Consider the following 16,857-nt stretch of genomic DNA (forward strand, 5'->3'; position numbering starts at 1 on the left):
AATTCTAACTGTCCAAGAAGTTGTATAGTCTCATCCTGTGGGATTTGAATATTTCTTTTTCACAGTATAACATTGGTTACATTGTAGGTGGAAAAAACACATGGTTTTGGATTCAGAAAGATCCGTTTTAATCCTGATTTTAGTATTTCCTAGTCTATCATTTGTGACTACATAAAATTTGCAACCTTCTCTTATACCTCAATTATGATTGCACTACTTAGGTTGCAGAGCCTTTGGGGATTAAATGCATAAAACAAAACAAAAAACCCTACCTGGCCTCCCACATCTTCATTCCACTTCTCAAATGTTCTAAAATCATTATCCCCTAGGGTCTTAACCTGAACTGTTCTTTCTTTATGCCTTAAATGATCTTCCATCAGATATTTACTTGGCTGGATATATCATAACACTTAGATCTCACCAGGCTTAAATATCAACTCCTCAGAAAAACCTTTTCAGCCATCTAGGTTTAAATAATTTCTTTTCCAAATGATTCCATAGCCCATTGTTTATTAATTTTCATTATGAAAGTTATCACTACCTTCAACAGTCTGCCTTCCATCTTCCACTGAGATGGTACGGTGTATGAGAATAGAAACTCTTTTTTTGTCTTTCTCAATGTTGAGACTTCCTGTGCTTAGAAAAAATGACACTGCATGACCCGTACACAGTATGGTCTGAATAAATGTTTGTTGATGAATAATTTTAAAAATACTTTAAAAGGCTAAACTAGAAGTGTGTAAAAGATTCTGTGGTAATCCAGTGCAGGAACATATAGCTTAATTTCCTCAGAAAGTAATGCTTAAACTGATCTCAAAGAATTAGTGGAAACTAGTGAGGCTTACTGGGGCAGGGAAGCCAACTCAGAGAAGAAAGAATAGCATGGAAGTGCAAGACAGCATGGTGTACTCCCAGAAAAGCACATGAATCTGCAGGAGTGAATTATGACTGCTGGATTCTAGAGAAGAGATGAGAAGGCGGTGGAGAGGTGTACAGGAGCAAAACAGACGAAGTTAAGAAATTCACAACAGAATGTTGCTGAGAAATTTTTATACAGGAAGATGATCTCCATCAGGCTTGTGAGTTTGGAGTCTTGCTCAGAGCAGGAGGACAGATATGTGACTGGAGCAGGGAAACTGGTCTGTGCAGTATTGCAGAAGGGCTTCTATGGAAAAAACTGATACAAATGGAGAAAGGGGGACTTCCCTGGTGGTCCTGAGGCTAAAACTCCACGTTCCCAATGCAGGGGGCCCGGATTGATCCCTGGTCAGGGAACTAGATCCCACCTGCTGCAACTAAGGGTTCATATGACACGACTGAAGATCCCGCATGCCGTAATGAAGATGGAAGGTTCCAAGTGCGGCAACGAAGACCCAGTGCAGCCAAATAAATAAATGTTTAAAAAAGAAAAGATAAAACAAAACATTAAAAAAAAAAGAATGTTGAAAGGGTTGTCTACTGCAGTAGGAGGAAGAAGGATCAACGGGATATATTTTTTTATTTGAGGAGAGTTTCATGCTAAGAGACTTGATCATTCTCACTTTTCTAAGTTGACTGAAAAGTAGAAGATGGTAACAGGATGTTTTTGTTGGTTGATCAATTGATTTGTTTTTGAATAGATGTCTATTAGATGGTTGTACACGTGAGCCTGGTTATCTGCAGAGAGGTTTGAGCTGGAGCTTATGAGTTGAGGTTACATACACATACAGGTGAACCCAAAATGTGATTGTGCTTATTCATTCACTAAGGAAAGGATATAGGATAGCAAGAGCATACTGAGGAGAACTATGGAGTTCAGGTCAGTTCAGTCGCTCAGTCGTGTCCGACTCTTTGCGACCCCATGGACTGCAGCATGCCAAGCTTCCCTGTCCATCACTGACTCCAGGAGCTTGCTCAAACTCATGTCCATCGAGTCGGTGATGCCATTCAACCATCTCGTCCTCTGTCATTCCCTTCTCCTCCTGCCTTCAATCTTTCCCAGTATTAGGGTCTTTTCTAATGAGTCAGTTCTTCCCATCAGGTGGCCAAAATATTGGAGTTTCAGCATCAGTCCTTTCAATGAATATTCAGGGTTATTTTCCTTTAGGATTGATTGGTTTGATCTCCTTGCAATCTTCTCCAACACCACAGTTCCAAAGGATCGATTCTTCAGTGCTCAGCTTTCTTAATGGTGCAACTTTCACATCTATACAGGACTACTAGAAAAACCATAGATTTGACTAGACAGACATTTGTTGACAAAGTGATGTCTCTGCTTTTGAATATGCTGTCTAGGTTTGTCATAGCTTTTCTTCCAAGGATCAAGTGTCTGTTAATTTCTGCAGTCACAGTCTGCAGTGATTTTGGTGCCCAAGAAATAAAATCTGTCTCTGCTTTTTAATATGCTATCTAAGTTTGTCATAGCTTTTTTTGCAATCAAAGATGCAAAGCATCTTTTAATTTCATGGCTGCAGTCACCATCTGCAATAATTCTTGCCTGGAGAATCCTCATGGACAGAGGAGTCTGGTGGGTGGAGGTCCATGTGGTCAGAGTCAGACACAGCTGAAGCAACTTAGCATGAATGCATACAACATAGTAATTCAATGTTTTTTATATATTAAGAAATGGTCAGCACAGATCTAGTTAACAGGTATCACCACACATGGTTATAATTTTTTTTTCTTGTGAAAACTTTTAAGATCTACTTATACACTACTGTATTATTAACCACAGTTACCCTGCTGTGCATTACAGTGTTCTGATGGATTTATCGTATAACTGGAAATTTGTATTTTTGGAATACCTTCACTGTTTTGCCCAAATCCCACTCTTTGCCTCTGGCAACCACAAATCTATTCTCTATATCATGAGTGTGTTTGTTTTCAGATTCCATATATAAGTGAAACAAATCATACAGTATTTGTCTTTCTTTGATGTATATCACTTAGCATAATGTCCTCAAGAGGCTTCTTTCATAGCTCAGTCAGTAAAGAAGCCATCTGCGATGCAGGAGGCCCAGGTTCTATTCCTGGTTCAGGAAGATCCCCTAGAAAAGGAAATGACAACCGACTCCATTATTCTTGTCTGGGAAACCCCATGGACAGAGGAGCCTGGCAGGCTACAGTCCATGGGGTTGCAAGAGTCAGACACGACTGAGCAACTAAACCACCACTACTAATGTCCTCAAAGTCCATCCACATTGTTTCAAATGGCGAGATTTCTTTCCTTTTTTATGGATAAACAATGTTACATTGTGTATATGAATACTACACTTCATTCATCCATTCATAGACATCTTGGCTACTGTAAATAACATTGCAGGGAACATAAGATTGTTCTTTTTGACAAACTTCTGTCTTTTTGAGTTTGTGCTTTCATTTCCTATGGATAAATATCCAGAAGTGGAATTGTGGGACTATGTGATAGTTCTATTTTTAATTTTTTGAGGAAATTCCATACTGTTTTCCATACTGGCTATATCAACTTATGTTCCTACCAACAGTGTACAAAGGTTCCTCTTGCTCCATATCCTTGCCAACGCTTGTCATTTCTAGTCTTTTTGATGATATCTAGTATGCATAGAGAAGGAAATGGCAACCCACTCCAGTATTCTTGCCTGGAGAATCCCAGGGACGGAGGAGCCTGATGAGTGCTGTCTGTGGGGTCTCTCAGAGTTGGACACAACTGACGCGACTTAGCAGCAGCAGCAGCAGCAGCAGTATGCATGTTAGGTTGTAACTTGTGGGTTTGACTTACATTTTACCTGATGATTAGTGATGTTTAGCACGTTTTGTTGTACCTGTTGACCATTGGTTTATCTTCCTTGGAAATATGTCTGTTCAGATCCTCTGCCCATTTTTTTTTTTTTTTTTTAGGGGAAATGTAAATATTTATTTTTTTTTAACTTTACAATATTGTATTGGTTTTTCCATATATCAAAATGAATCTGCCACAGGTATACATGTGTTCCCCATCCTGGACCCTCCTCCCTCCTCCCTCCCCATACCATCCCTCTGGGTCATCCCAGTGCACCAGCCCCAAGCATCCAGTATTGTTCATTGAACCTGGACTGGCGACTTGTTTCCTACATGATATTTTACATGTTTCATTGCCATTCTCCCAAATCTCCCCACCCTCTCTCTCTCCCATAGAGTCCAAAAGACTGTTCTATACATCAGTGTCTCTTTTGCTGTCTCGTATACAGGGTTATTATTACCATCTTTCTAAATTCCATATATATGCGTTAGTATACTGTATTGGTGTTTTCCTTTCTGGCTTACTTCACTCTGTATAATAGGCTCCAGTTTCATCCACCTCATTAGAACGGATTCAAATGTATTCTTTTTAATGGCTGAGTAATACTCCATTGTGTATATGTACCACAGCTTTCTTATCCATTCATCTGCTGATGGACATCTAGGTTGCTTCCACGTCCTGGCTATTATAAACAGTGCTGCGATGAACACTGGAGTACATGTGTCTCTTTCCCTTCTGGTTTCCTCAGTGTGTATGCCCAGCAGTGGGATTGCTGGGTCATAAGGCAGTTCTATCCCCAGTTTTTAAAGACTCTCCACACTGTTCTCCATAGTGGCTGTACTAGTTTGCATTCCCACCAACAGTGTAAGAGGGTTCCCTTTTCTCCACACCCTCTCCAGCATTTATTGCTTGTAGACTTGGATCACAGCCATTTTGACTGGTGTGAAATGGTACCTCATTGTGGTTTTGATTTGCATTTTTTGATAATGAGTGATGTTGAGCATCTTTTCATGTGTTTGTTAGCCATCTGTATGTCTTCTTTGGAGAAATGTCTATTTAGTTCTTTGGCCCATTTTTTTGATTGAGTCATTTATTTTTCTGGAATTGAGCTGTAGGAGTTGCTTGTATATTTTTGAGATTAGTTGTTTGTCAGTTGCTTCATTTGCTATTATTTTCTCCCATTCTGAAGGCTGTCTTTTCACCTTGCTTATAATTTCCTTTGTTGTGCAGAAGCTTTTAAGTTTAATTAGGACCCATTTGTTTATTTTTGCTTTTATTTCCAATATTCTGGGAGGTGGGTCATAGAGGATCCTGCTGTGATGTATGTCGGAGAGTGTTTTGCCTGTGTTCTCCTCTAGGAGTTTTATAGTTTCTGGTCTTACATTTAGATCTTTAATCCATTTTGAGTTTATTTTTGTGTATGGTGTTATAAAGTGCTCTAGTTTCATTCTTTTACAAGTGGTTGACCAGATTTCCCAGCACCACTTGTTAAAGAGATTGTCTTTAATCCATTGTATATTCTTACCTCCTTTGTCAAAGATAAGGTGTCCATAGGTGCGTGGATTTATCTCTGGGCTTTCTATTTTGTTCCATTGATCTATATTTCTGTCTTTGTTCCAGTACCATACTGTCTTGATGACTGTGGCTTTGTAGTAGAGCCTGAGGTCAAGCAGGTTGATTCCTCCAGTTCCATTCTTCTTTCTCAAGATTTCTTTGGCTATTCGAGGTTTTTTGTATTTCCATACAAATTGTGAAATTATTTGTTCTAGCTCTGTGAAGAATACTGTTGGTAGTTTGATAGGGATTGCATTGAATCTATAAATTGCTTTGGGTAGTATACTCATTTTCACTATATTGATTCTTCCAATCCATGAACATGGTATATTTCTCCATTTATTAGTGTCCTCTTTGATTTCTTTCACCAGTGTTTTATAGTTTTCTATATATAGGTCTTTTGTTTCTTTAGGTAGATATATTCATAAGTATTTTATTCTTTTCATTGCAATGGTGAATGGAATTATTTCCTTAATTTCTCTTTCTGTTTTCTCATTATTAGTGTATAGGAATGCAAGGGATTTCTGTGTGTTGATTTTATATCCTGCAACTTTACTATATTCATTGATTAGTTCTAGTAATTTTCTGGTGGAGTCTTTAGGGTTTTCTATGTAGAGGATCATGTCATCTGCAAATAGTGAGAGTTTTACTTCTTCTTTTCCAATTTGGATTCCTTTTATTTCTTTTTCTGCTCTGATTGCTGTGGCCAAAACTTCCAAAACTATGTTGAATAGTAATGGTGAAAGTGGATACCCTTGTCTTGTTCCTGACTTTAGAGGAAATGCTTTCAATTTTTCACCATTGAGGATAATGTTTGCTGTGGGTTTGTCATATATGGCTTTTATTATGTTAAGGTATGTTCCTTCTATTCCTGCTTTCTGGAGAGTTTTTATCATAAATGGATGTTGAACTTTGTCAAAGGCTTTCTCTGCATCTACTGAGATAATCATATGGTTTTTATTTTTCAATTTGTTAATGTGGTGTATTACATTGATTGATTTGCGGATATTGAAGAATCCTTGCATCCCTGGGATAAAGCCCACTTGGTCATGGTGTATGATCTTTTTAATGTGTTGTTGGATTCTGATTGCTAGAATTTTGTTAAGGATTTTTGCATCTATGTTCATCAGTAATATTGGCCTGTAGTTTTCTTTTTTTTTGTGGCATCTTTGTCAGGTTTTGGTATTAGGGTGATGGTGGCCTCCTAGAATGAGTTTGGAAGTTTACCTTCCTCTGCAATTTCCTGGAAGAGTTTGAGTAGGATAGGTGTTAGCTCTTCTCTAAATTTTTGGTAGAATTCAGCTATGAAGCCATCTGGACCTGGGCTTTTGTTTGATGGAAGATTTCTGATTACAGTTTCAATTTCCGTGCTTGTGATGGGTCTGTTAAGATTTTCTATTTCTTCCTGATCCAGTTTTGGAAAGTTGTACTTTTCTAAGAATTTGTCCATTTCTTCCATGTTGTCCACTTTATTGGTATGTAATTGCTGATAGTAGTCTCTTATGATCCTTTGTATTTCTGTGTTGTCTGTTGTGATCTCTCCATTTTCATTTCTAATTTTATTGATTTGATTTTTCTCCCTTTGTTTCATGATGAGTCTGGCTAATGGTTTGTCAATTTTATTTATCCTTTCAAAGAACCAGCTTTTGGCTTTGTTGATTTTTGCTATGGTCTCTTTTGTTTCTTTTGCATTTATTTCTACCCTAATTTTTAAGATTTCTTTCCTTCTACTAACCCTGGGGTTCTTCATTTCTTCCTTTTCTAGTTGCTTTAGGAGTAGAGTTAGGTTATTTATTTGACTTTTTTCTTGTTTCTTGAGGTATGCCTGTATTGCTATGAACTTTCCCCTTAGGACTGCTTTTACAGTGTCCCATAAGTTTTGGGTTGTTGTGTTTTCATTTTCATTCATTTCTATGCAAATTTTGATTTCTTTTTTGATTTCTTCTGTGATTTGTTGGTTATTCAGCTGTGTGTTGTTCAGCCTCCATATGTTGGAATTTTTAATAGTTTTTCTCCTGTAATCGAGATCTAATCTTACTGCATTGTGGTCAGAAAAGATGCTTGGAATGATTTCTATTTTTTTGAATTTACCAAGGCTAGCTTTATGGCTCAGGATGTGATCTATCCTGGAGAAGGTTCTGTGTGCACTTGAGAAAAAGGTGAAATTCATTGTTTTGGGATGAAATGTCCTATAGATATCAATTAGGTCTAACTGGTCTATTGTATCATTTAAAGTTTGTGTTTCCTTGTTAATTTTCTGTTTAGTTGATCTATCCATAGGTGTGAGTGGGGTATTAAAGTCTCCCATTATTATTGTGTTATTGCTAATTTCTCCTTTCATACTTGTTAGCATTTGTTTTACATATTGCAGTGCTCCTATGTTGGGTACATATATATTTATAATTGTTATATCTTCTTCTTGGATTGATCCTTTGATCATTATGTAGTGACCTTCTTTGTCTCTTTTCACAGCCTTTGTTTTAAAGTCTATTTTATCTGATATGAGTATTGCTACTCCTGCTTTCTTTTGGTCCCTATTTGCATGGAAAATCTTTTTCCAGCCCTTCGCTTTCAGTCTGTACGTGTCCCCTGTTTTGAGGTGGGTCTCTTGTAGACAACATATGTAGGGGTCTTGCTTTTGTATCCATTCAGCCAGTCTTTGTCTCTTGGTTGGGGCATTCAACCCATCTACTTTTAAGGTAATTATTGATAAGTATGATCCTGTTGCCATTTACTTTATTGTTTTGGGTTCGAATTTATACACCCTTTTTGTGTTTCCTGTCTAGAGAATATCCTTTAGTATTTGTTGGAGAGCTGGTTTGGTGGTGCTGAATTCTCTCAGCTTTTGCTTGTCTGTAAAGCTTTTGATTTCTCCTTCATATTTGAATGAAATCCTTGCTGGGTGCAATAATCTGGGCTGTAGGTTATTTTCTTTCATCACTTTAAGTATGTCTTGCCATTCCCTCCTGGCCTGAAGAGTTTCTATTGAAAGATCAGCTGTATCCTTATGGGCATTCCCTTGTGTGTTATTTGTTGTTTTTCCCTTGCTGCTTTTAATATTTGTTCTTTGTGTTTGATCTTTGTTAATTTGATTAATATGTGTCTTGGGGTGTTTTGCCTTGGGTTTATCCTGTTTGGGACTCTCTGGGTTTCTTGGACTTGAGTGATTATTTACTTCCCCATTTTAGGGAAGTTTTCAACTATTATCTCCTCAAGTATTTTCTTGTGGTCTTTCTTTTTGTCTTATTCTTCTGGGACTCCTATGATTCGAATGTTGTATCGTTTAATATTGTCCTGGAGGTCTCTGAGATTGTCCTCATTTCTTTTAATTCGTTTTTCTTTTATCCTCTCTGCTTCATTTATTTCTACCATTCTATCTTCTAATTCACTAATCCTATTTCTGCCTCTGTTATTCTACTATTTGTTGCCTCCAGAGTGTTTTTGATCTCATTTATTGCATTATTCATTATATATTGACTCTTTTTTATTTCTTCTAGGTCCTTGTTAAACATTTCTTGCATCTTCTCAATCCTTGTCTCCAGGCTATTTATCTGTGATTCCATTTTGATTTCAAGATTTTGGATCAATTTCACTATCATTATTCGGAATTCTTTATCAGGTAGATTCCCTATCTCTTCCTCTTTTGTTTGGTTTGGTGGGCATTTATCCTGTTCCTTTACCTGCTGGGTATTCCTCTGTCTCTTCATCTTGTTTAAATTGCTGAGTTTGGGGTGTCCTTTCTGTATTCTGGCAGTTTGTGGAGTTCTCTTTATTGTGGCGTTTCCTCGCTGTGTGTGGGTTTGTACGGGTGGCTTGTCAAGGTTTCTTGGTTAGGGAAGCTTGTGTCGGTTTTCTGGTGGGTGGAGCTGGATTTCTTCTCTCTGGAGTGCAATGAAACGTCCAGTAATGAGTTATGAGATGTCTATGGTTTTGGAGTAACTTTGGGCAGCCTATATATTGGAGCTCAGGGCTGTGTTCCTGTGTTGCTGGAGAATTTGCTTGGTATGTCTTGCCCTGGAACTTGTTGGCCCTTGTGTGGTGCTTGGTTTCAGTGTAGGTATGGAGGCGTTTGATGAGCTCCTATCAATTAATGTTCCCTGGAGTCAGGAGTTCCCTGGAGTCAGGGTTTGGACTTAAGCCTCCTGCTTCCAGTTATCAGTCTTATTTTTACAGTAGTCTCAAAACTTCTCCTTCTATACAACACCATTGATAAAACATCTAGGTTAAAGATGAAAAGTTTCTTCACTGTGAGGGTCACCCAGAGAGGTTCACAGCGTTACATGGAGAAGAGAGGAGGGAGGAGGGAGTCAGAGGTGACCCGAATGATGAGGTGGAATCAGTAGAGGAGAGACCCGAATGACGAGGTGGAGAAGAGAAGAGGGAAGGGGAAGTCAGAGGTGACCCGAATGATGAGGTGGAATCAATAGAGGAGAGAGCGGGCTAGCCAGTAATCACTTCCTTATGTGCACTCTACAACTGGACCGCTCAGAGATGTTCACGGAGTTATACAGAGAAGAGAAGAGGGAGGAAGGAGACAGAGGTGGCCAGGAGGATAAAAGGGGGGAATGAAAAGGAGAGAGACAGATCCAGCCAGTAATCAGTTCCCTAAGTGTTCTCCACTGTCTGGAACACACAGAAATTCACAGAGTTGGGTAGACTAGAGAGGGGTTAGGGAGGAGACACAGGCGACCTGGTGGAGAAAAAGGAGAGTCCAAAGGGTGAGAGAGCAGTCAAGCCAGTAATTTCACTCCCTAGTAAAAAATGGGTACTGAAGATTGGGTTCTTAAAGGTACAAAATTGGTAACAAATACCTAAAAGCAAAAATTAAAAATCTAGAGTAGAGTTTGGAATTTCAAAAATACAGTGTTAAAGAAAAGAACAAGGAAAAGAAAGAGAAAACAAACAAACAAACAAAAACAAACAAAGTCACAAAAATTATAAAGAAAATATAGGTACAAAATTGATAACAAATACCAAAAAGCAAAAGTTAAAAATCTAGAGTAGAGTTTTGAATTTCAAAAATACAATATTAAAGTAAAGAAGAATAAAAAGAAAGAGAAAACAAAGTCACAAAAATTATAAAGAAAATATAGGTACAAAATTGATAACAAATACAAAAAAGCATAAATTAAAAATCTAGAGTAGAGTTTGGAATTTCAGAAATACAGTGTTAAAAGAAGAAGAGAAGGAAAGAGAGAAAAAAAAGTCACAAAAATTATTTTAAAAAAAGGTACAAATTTGATAACAAATACCAAAAAGCTAAAATTAAAAATCTAGAGTCGAGTTTGGAATTTCAAAAATACAATGTTAAAGAAAAAAAGAAAAAAGAAAGAAAGAAAAAAGGAAAAAAAAAACAAGGTCACAAAAATTATAAAAAATATATATATATGAAGTTTGCTTTTCAAAAAAATAGGGTCTTTTTTTTTTTGCAAAGTAATAGTAGGTTATAAAAGTGAAAAATTAAAGGAGTAATAGAGGACTTAAAAATTTTTTAAAAATTAAAAAAAAAAAACGAAAGAAAGAATGATCCTAAAAATAGTAAAAATGTATCTAGGACTTTCTCTCGTGTTGCTGTGGGTATTGTGGGGTCAGTTCATTTTTGGCTAGTTCCTTGGTCCGGCTTATATTTCTCAAGATCTATAGGCCCCTTCCTATGTAGTCGGTACTAACGACAGGGTTTTAATCTATTGCTTGTCGCTTCCAAGGTGGTTCCCTCCGTTATAGCTTCTTTTGTTTGCTGGTCTCTTCAGTGTCTGATTTCCGCCCTGATACCAAGGGGGTGGTGGTGCACACTTTTTTTTTTTTTTTTTAGGCTCACTTGTTCAGTCACGCTGTGGGAAGGGAGGGACGCTGCAAACAAATAACACTGGCGTGCACTCACAGTGCCTCAGCCACACTGGGCCTGCCCCCGCTCACAGCGCATGTACCCTCCCTGCCCACACTGCTCAGGCTCTAGGTTGCTCCACCGGGAACCATCCGAGGCTGGCCCTGGGCTGCTTGCACCTCCCAGGTCTAAGCTGCTCAGGTTCTGGCACTCAGGTAGTCCTCAGAGGCACAGACTCGGTTGGGCCTGCATTTTGTGCCCTTCCCAGGTCCAAGCAGCTCAGGTGATGAGGTGTTTGGCAAGCGCAGTTGCTGTGACTTATCGCCTCCCCTGCTCGGTTTTCTGGGTGTACAATCAGCGCACCTTCTCAGGCGGGTGTTGATGGTCCAGAACCCCGAGAAGTCTTAGTTAGCAAAGAAGCCTGCTTACAGTTTTGTAGATAATGTCTCTCTGGGGCTGTGATTGCCCCCTTCTGGCTCTGGCTGCCTGTCATGGGAGGGGGACAGTCTGCAGCCGGCTATCTCAGTTCAGTCCTTTGTCCCGTGCGCGGGCCTGGTGGTGTCTTAGGTTAGGGCTGGCTTTTCGCGTGGTAGATATCCCACAGTCTGGTTTGCTAGCCCAAATTATTTCGCTCAGATAGCACTCGGGGCATTCAGGCCATATCTTTAAGCGATACAGCCCATGCCTCCCTGCCCAGCCCCCACTAGCTAGTGGCGGGTGCCGGCATCTGCGCTGCTTCTCCGCTGGGGGAGTTACCGTTGGGCTTGTAATCTGTGGGTTTTAATTGTTTATTTATTTTTCCTCCCTGTTATGTTGCCCTCTGTGCTTCCAACGCTCGGCATAGACTCGGCAGTGAGAGTGTTTCCTGGTGTTTGGAAACTTCTCTCTTTTTAAGACTCCCTTCCCAGGACGGAGCTCCGTCCCTCCCTATTTTGTCTCTTTTTTTGTCTTTTATATTTTTTCCTACCTCCTTTCGAAAACAATGGGTTGCTTTTCTGGGTGCCTGATGTCCTCTGCCGGCATTCAGAAGTTGTTTTGTGGAATTTACTTGGCGTTTAAATGTTCTTTTGATGAATTTGTGGGGGATAAAGTGGTCTCCCCATTCTATTCCTGTGCCATCTTAGCTCCTCCCCCTCTGCCCATTTATTAATTGGATTATCTTTTTATTGATTAATTCAAATTTTAATTTGAATTAGTTAAAATTAAAACCTGGTCTGTTCAGATTTTCTGTTTCTTTGTATTTTAAGTGGTATGTTTCTAGGAATTTACCCATTTCTTTTAGGTTGTCCAATCTGTGGTATATTTGTTTCTCATAGTCTTTAATGGTTCTTTGTATTTTGTGTATTAAGTACAATATGTCTGTTTCATTTCTAATCGTATTTGTTTTTTGTTAGTGAGTCCAGTTAAGGGCTTTTCAGTTTTGTCTGTCCTTTCAAAAAACCAGCTCCTAGTTTCTTTGATTTTTTCTATTGTCTTTTTAGTCTCTCAATCATTTATTTCCACTCTGATATTTGTTATTCGGGAAGATCCCCTGGAAGAGGGCATGGCAATCCACTCCAATACTCTTGCCTGGAGGATCCCATGGATAGAGGAGCTTGGTGGGCTACAGTCTATATAGGGTCTCAAAGAGTCAGACATGACTGAAGTGACTTACCACCACCACATTTGTTATTACCTTCCTTCTACTAACTTTAGGCTTCATTTGTTCTTCTTTTCTAGATCTTTAAGGTGTGAAGTTATGTAGTTTTTTTAAGATCTGATTTCTTGAGGTACCTCTTAGAATTACTTTTATTATCTTATTATATTTGTTTTGCTGTTGTTGTATCTGTTGTATTTTTGTTGTCACTTCCATTTTATTTCTCTCAAAGCATTTTGTTGATTTCTTCTTTGACCCGTTGGTTGGTCAGTAGCATGTTGTTTAATCTCCACATAGCTGTGAATTTCCAAGTTTTCTTCTTGTAATCAATTTCTAGTTTCATACTAGAAAAGATGTGGTTGGAAAAGGTGGGTGCTATTATTTCAATCTTCTTGAATTCATTAAAATATTTTTTGTGACTTAACATGATCTATTCTGGAGAATACTCCATGTAGAAACATGTGTATTCTGCTGCTTTCATATGGAATGTTCTGTATGTGTCTAAGTCCATTTTATTTAATGTGTTTCTCAAGACCAATGAGCTTCCCTGGTAGCTCAGCTGGTAAAGAATCTGCCTGCATTCAGGAGAACCCAGTTTTATGCCTGGGTTGGGAAGATCCACGGGAGAAGGGATAGGCTACCCACTCCAGTATTCTTGCCTGGAGAATTCCATGGACATAGGAGACTGGCAGGCTAGAGTTGATGGGGTCACAAAGAGTCAGACATGACTGAGTGACTAAAACTTTCACTTTCTGAGTTTGCTATAACCTTGTGGGCCTCATGGATGCAAACCCTGCTGGCTTTCAAAACTGTTTGGGGAACTTCTCTCTGATCTGCAGGTCTTAAAAGTTGGAACGCCAGATGATGCAGGGTGCTAACCCTTGCCTCCTCAGGGAAAATCTTCAGAATGTGAGTTCTGTCCAAATTGTGGGTCACTGAACTGGCTGGGTTTTATGGCAAGACTGTATCTCAGCCTCTCCTATCCATTCTCATTTCCCAGATATGTAGGAATTCTTCAGCTGGTTTTCACCCCCACCCCCTCCGCAAGAAAACTGTTCTGTATGTAGCTGTAAATTTGCTGTGTCCCCAGGAAGGAGTGAGTTTAGAATCCTCATATATTACCATCTTAACTGGAGCTCTGTGTTTGGTTTCTTTGCGTTAGCAAAGCCCAGCACAGAGTAGGCACTTAATCAATGCTTGTTGAATGAGTGAATACATAAAGGTGTTTTTAATTAAAATATGAAGCAACTATTGATTGGTCTTGTGAAATCGCAAGTTCATGTTTTTTCTGTCAGTAATTTCTTGATCTGGAGTAAAAAGTTTAATTTGGAAATTAATTTTGTTTTTCACCTAAGCCCAGGATATACGGACAAAGTTTGGGAGCTTTTGAAAGAAATATTGCCCGAGTTTAAGCTGTCAGCTGAGTCCAGCTCTGAAAGCAAAATAACTGACATAGATGCCAAATTAAAAGAACAAGGAAAAGAAGTGAAGGATGGGAAAGAAGTGAAAGATGGCAAGGAATTCAAACTTGAAAATTCAATAACGACACTAAAACTGCCTGAGAAAAGTGAAAGGGCTTTAAAGGGTAAGACAATTTATATCACAATGTTATTCAGTATGGATATTGTATATAAATGCTTTATAATCATTGCTGAATTTAACAACTATTTATAAGCATGGTCATTTATTAAGTGTTGTGAAAACAGTCATTCAAGTTTCTCTAGTTCCTGGATATTACAGCTTGCATGGTGTTTATGTTAATTATTTCACTATATTTTGCTCTCCTTGTAATCAAAGGTAATTATATATTTTAACGATATTAAATTAATATAGTATTAATATAGAAAAAGGACATTAAGTTTTCAGTTTCCCTTCATTAAACACATCTTTATTATATGTCATATGTAGAGTGGAATGGGCCAAAATACCAAACCTGAAAAGTGGTCCTATTTCAGAAAATGTGAAATGGACACAGATTAGACTGTGCAGGTTGTTTATTATAAAGTGAAAGTTAAAATCCAGAAATTATATTTTTCAGGTTATTTTACAAAGTGTAGAAGTGTTTCTCTTAAAGTGAGAAATATATTTAATAACTGGTCATTTTATACTTTCTAAAATATTTCATATAGCCAGCCATACATGTGAACAATAATGCTTGCAAGTAGAGTTGAATATACTAGAAAATACTAAAATTTTGTATAGCTGTGATAACATCTATAACAGTCTTTCAGATATTTATGCTTTATAAGATATCAATGTTTTATTCTTATTTAGATCTTGCACATCAGCATTTCTAATCATATCCTGCCCTGAAATAACTATTGTAAATGTTCCTCAAAGATAAGCAAAAAAATAAGTATGTGTGATATCTGCCCCATCATGGATCCCTCTTAAAATAATCTAATGTCCATTAGTTTATACCATAAAGCAAAAATGAAAAAATAGCCAGGTTAAAGTTGTTTTACCCAGTGTATCCTAAATTAATTTGAATGTGGAATCTCTTTCTCGTGTATCACAAATTAACACCTGTCTACCCTACATCTATCAGGGTTTCCCAGGCAGCTCAGTGGTAAAGAATCCACGTGCCCTGCAGAAGACACAGGTTTGATCCCTGGGTTGGGAAGATCACCCGAAGAAGGAAATGGCAACCCATTCTGGTATTCTTGCCTAGGAAATCCCATGGACAGAGGAGCCTGGCGGGCTGCAGTTCATGGGGTTGCTAAGAATTTGACATGCCTTAGAGACTTAACAACAGCAGCATCCATCCATCCAATTAACCATTCATTCAATGTACCTGGGCTTCCCTGGTGGCTCAGTCGGTAAAGGTCTGCGTGCAATAGTGGAGACTTGGGTTCAAACCCTGGGTCAGAAAGATCCCCTGGAGAAGGCAGTGGCAACCCACTCCAGTATTCTTGCCTGGAGAATTTCATGGACAGAGGAGCCTGGCAGGCTACAGTCCATGGAGTCACAAAGATCAATGTACTACTTGCTGAGAATACCCGTAAATGTTCCAGGAATTAGCAGTAACTTGAACAAAATCAGACATGGATCTCACCTCTTAGAGCTTAGGTAATGTGAGAAGGACTAACATTAATTTTAAAAATCATAAATACATACTAAGACATGAGTCTTGAAGGGAAGTACAGGAAACTATAAATCGTTCATATGGGAGACCTAGTCTGGGGCACCAGGGAGAATTCCTTAAGGAATTTTGAGCTGTGTTCACAAAAATTAGGATATCTGGGGGAAGATGACGGACTGTGCAAGGAAGAGAATTCTAGGTAGAAGAAAGAGCATATATAAATATTATGAGGCAGCAGCAGAAATGACAGTGACTTGGAAGACCTGGTAGATGTTCTCAGCTGGAAGAGAGGATGTGAAGAATAAAGTGGCTGAAGAAGAACCTGAAAAAGTAGGTAGGAGAGTGATCATGTCAAAACTTCTAGGTCATGCTAAGATATTTGATTTTTACCAAAGAGCTGTTAACAGCTAATGAAGAGTTTAGAGTTGAATCATGATCTATTTCACATTTTGAAAAGGATATTCTGGGTCTCTGAAAAAAAAAAAAATAACTTGGAATGCAGGTGGAGGTGGAAGGTCAGTGGCGTGAGAACTCACAGGAAAAACAATTTGATGACTGTTGTATTAGCTCATGTTAGAGATGATAGTAGCTTGGAGTAGGTTAATAGGATTTTCATGGTGGAGAAGCAGATACAGTAAATTATTGAGAGATACTTATAAAGTAAAAAATAGCAGGATATGGCAAAGATAATTTGTAGAATTCTTACTTGCAGAACTGGATAGATGGTAGTATGTTTAATGCAGCTGGGTAATGCCAAAAAGAGGAATGGCTTTATGAGGAGAGATCACAAAATGATTTAGAACATATAGAGTTTGAGGTGCCTTTAAGAAATCAAGTGTACTTTTCACGTCAGGAGTTCCAGGCTGTTGATATACCCTTGGGAATCATTGACAAATGCATGCTAAATTAAATGATGAATGATATTCCCAATGAGATGGTGTAGAGTGAGAAGATTAGGAACCTTAAGACTAAGCCTGAAAGAAGCTAAATATCTGAGAGCTGGTACAAAAATAATGAGCTGGCAA

At 38.4% G+C, this 16,857-nt stretch overlaps 1 protein-coding gene across 6 annotated transcripts in view; it reads left to right on the plus strand.

Annotated features, from left to right (window-relative positions):
* Positions 1 to 16,857, plus strand: part of ADGB (androglobin) — a 193,602-nt gene that overhangs the window by 58,517 nt on the left and 118,228 nt on the right. For all 6 annotated transcript variants that reach the window (XR_011568516.1, XR_011568515.1, XM_070796318.1 and 3 more), the window contains exon 8: positions 14,106 to 14,335. Coding sequence is in view for 4 of the 6 variants with exons in the window: in XM_070796318.1 (XP_070652419.1) it covers positions 14,106 to 14,335 (230 nt within the window). In the remaining 2 variants the exon portion in view is untranslated. The remainder of the gene's footprint in view (positions 1 to 14,105; positions 14,336 to 16,857) is intronic.

This window comes from Bos indicus, chromosome 9 (assembly GCF_029378745.1).
Source record: "Bos indicus isolate NIAB-ARS_2022 breed Sahiwal x Tharparkar chromosome 9, NIAB-ARS_B.indTharparkar_mat_pri_1.0, whole genome shotgun sequence".
In the NCBI taxonomy this organism is placed as follows: Eukaryota; Metazoa; Chordata; class Mammalia; order Artiodactyla; family Bovidae; genus Bos; species Bos indicus.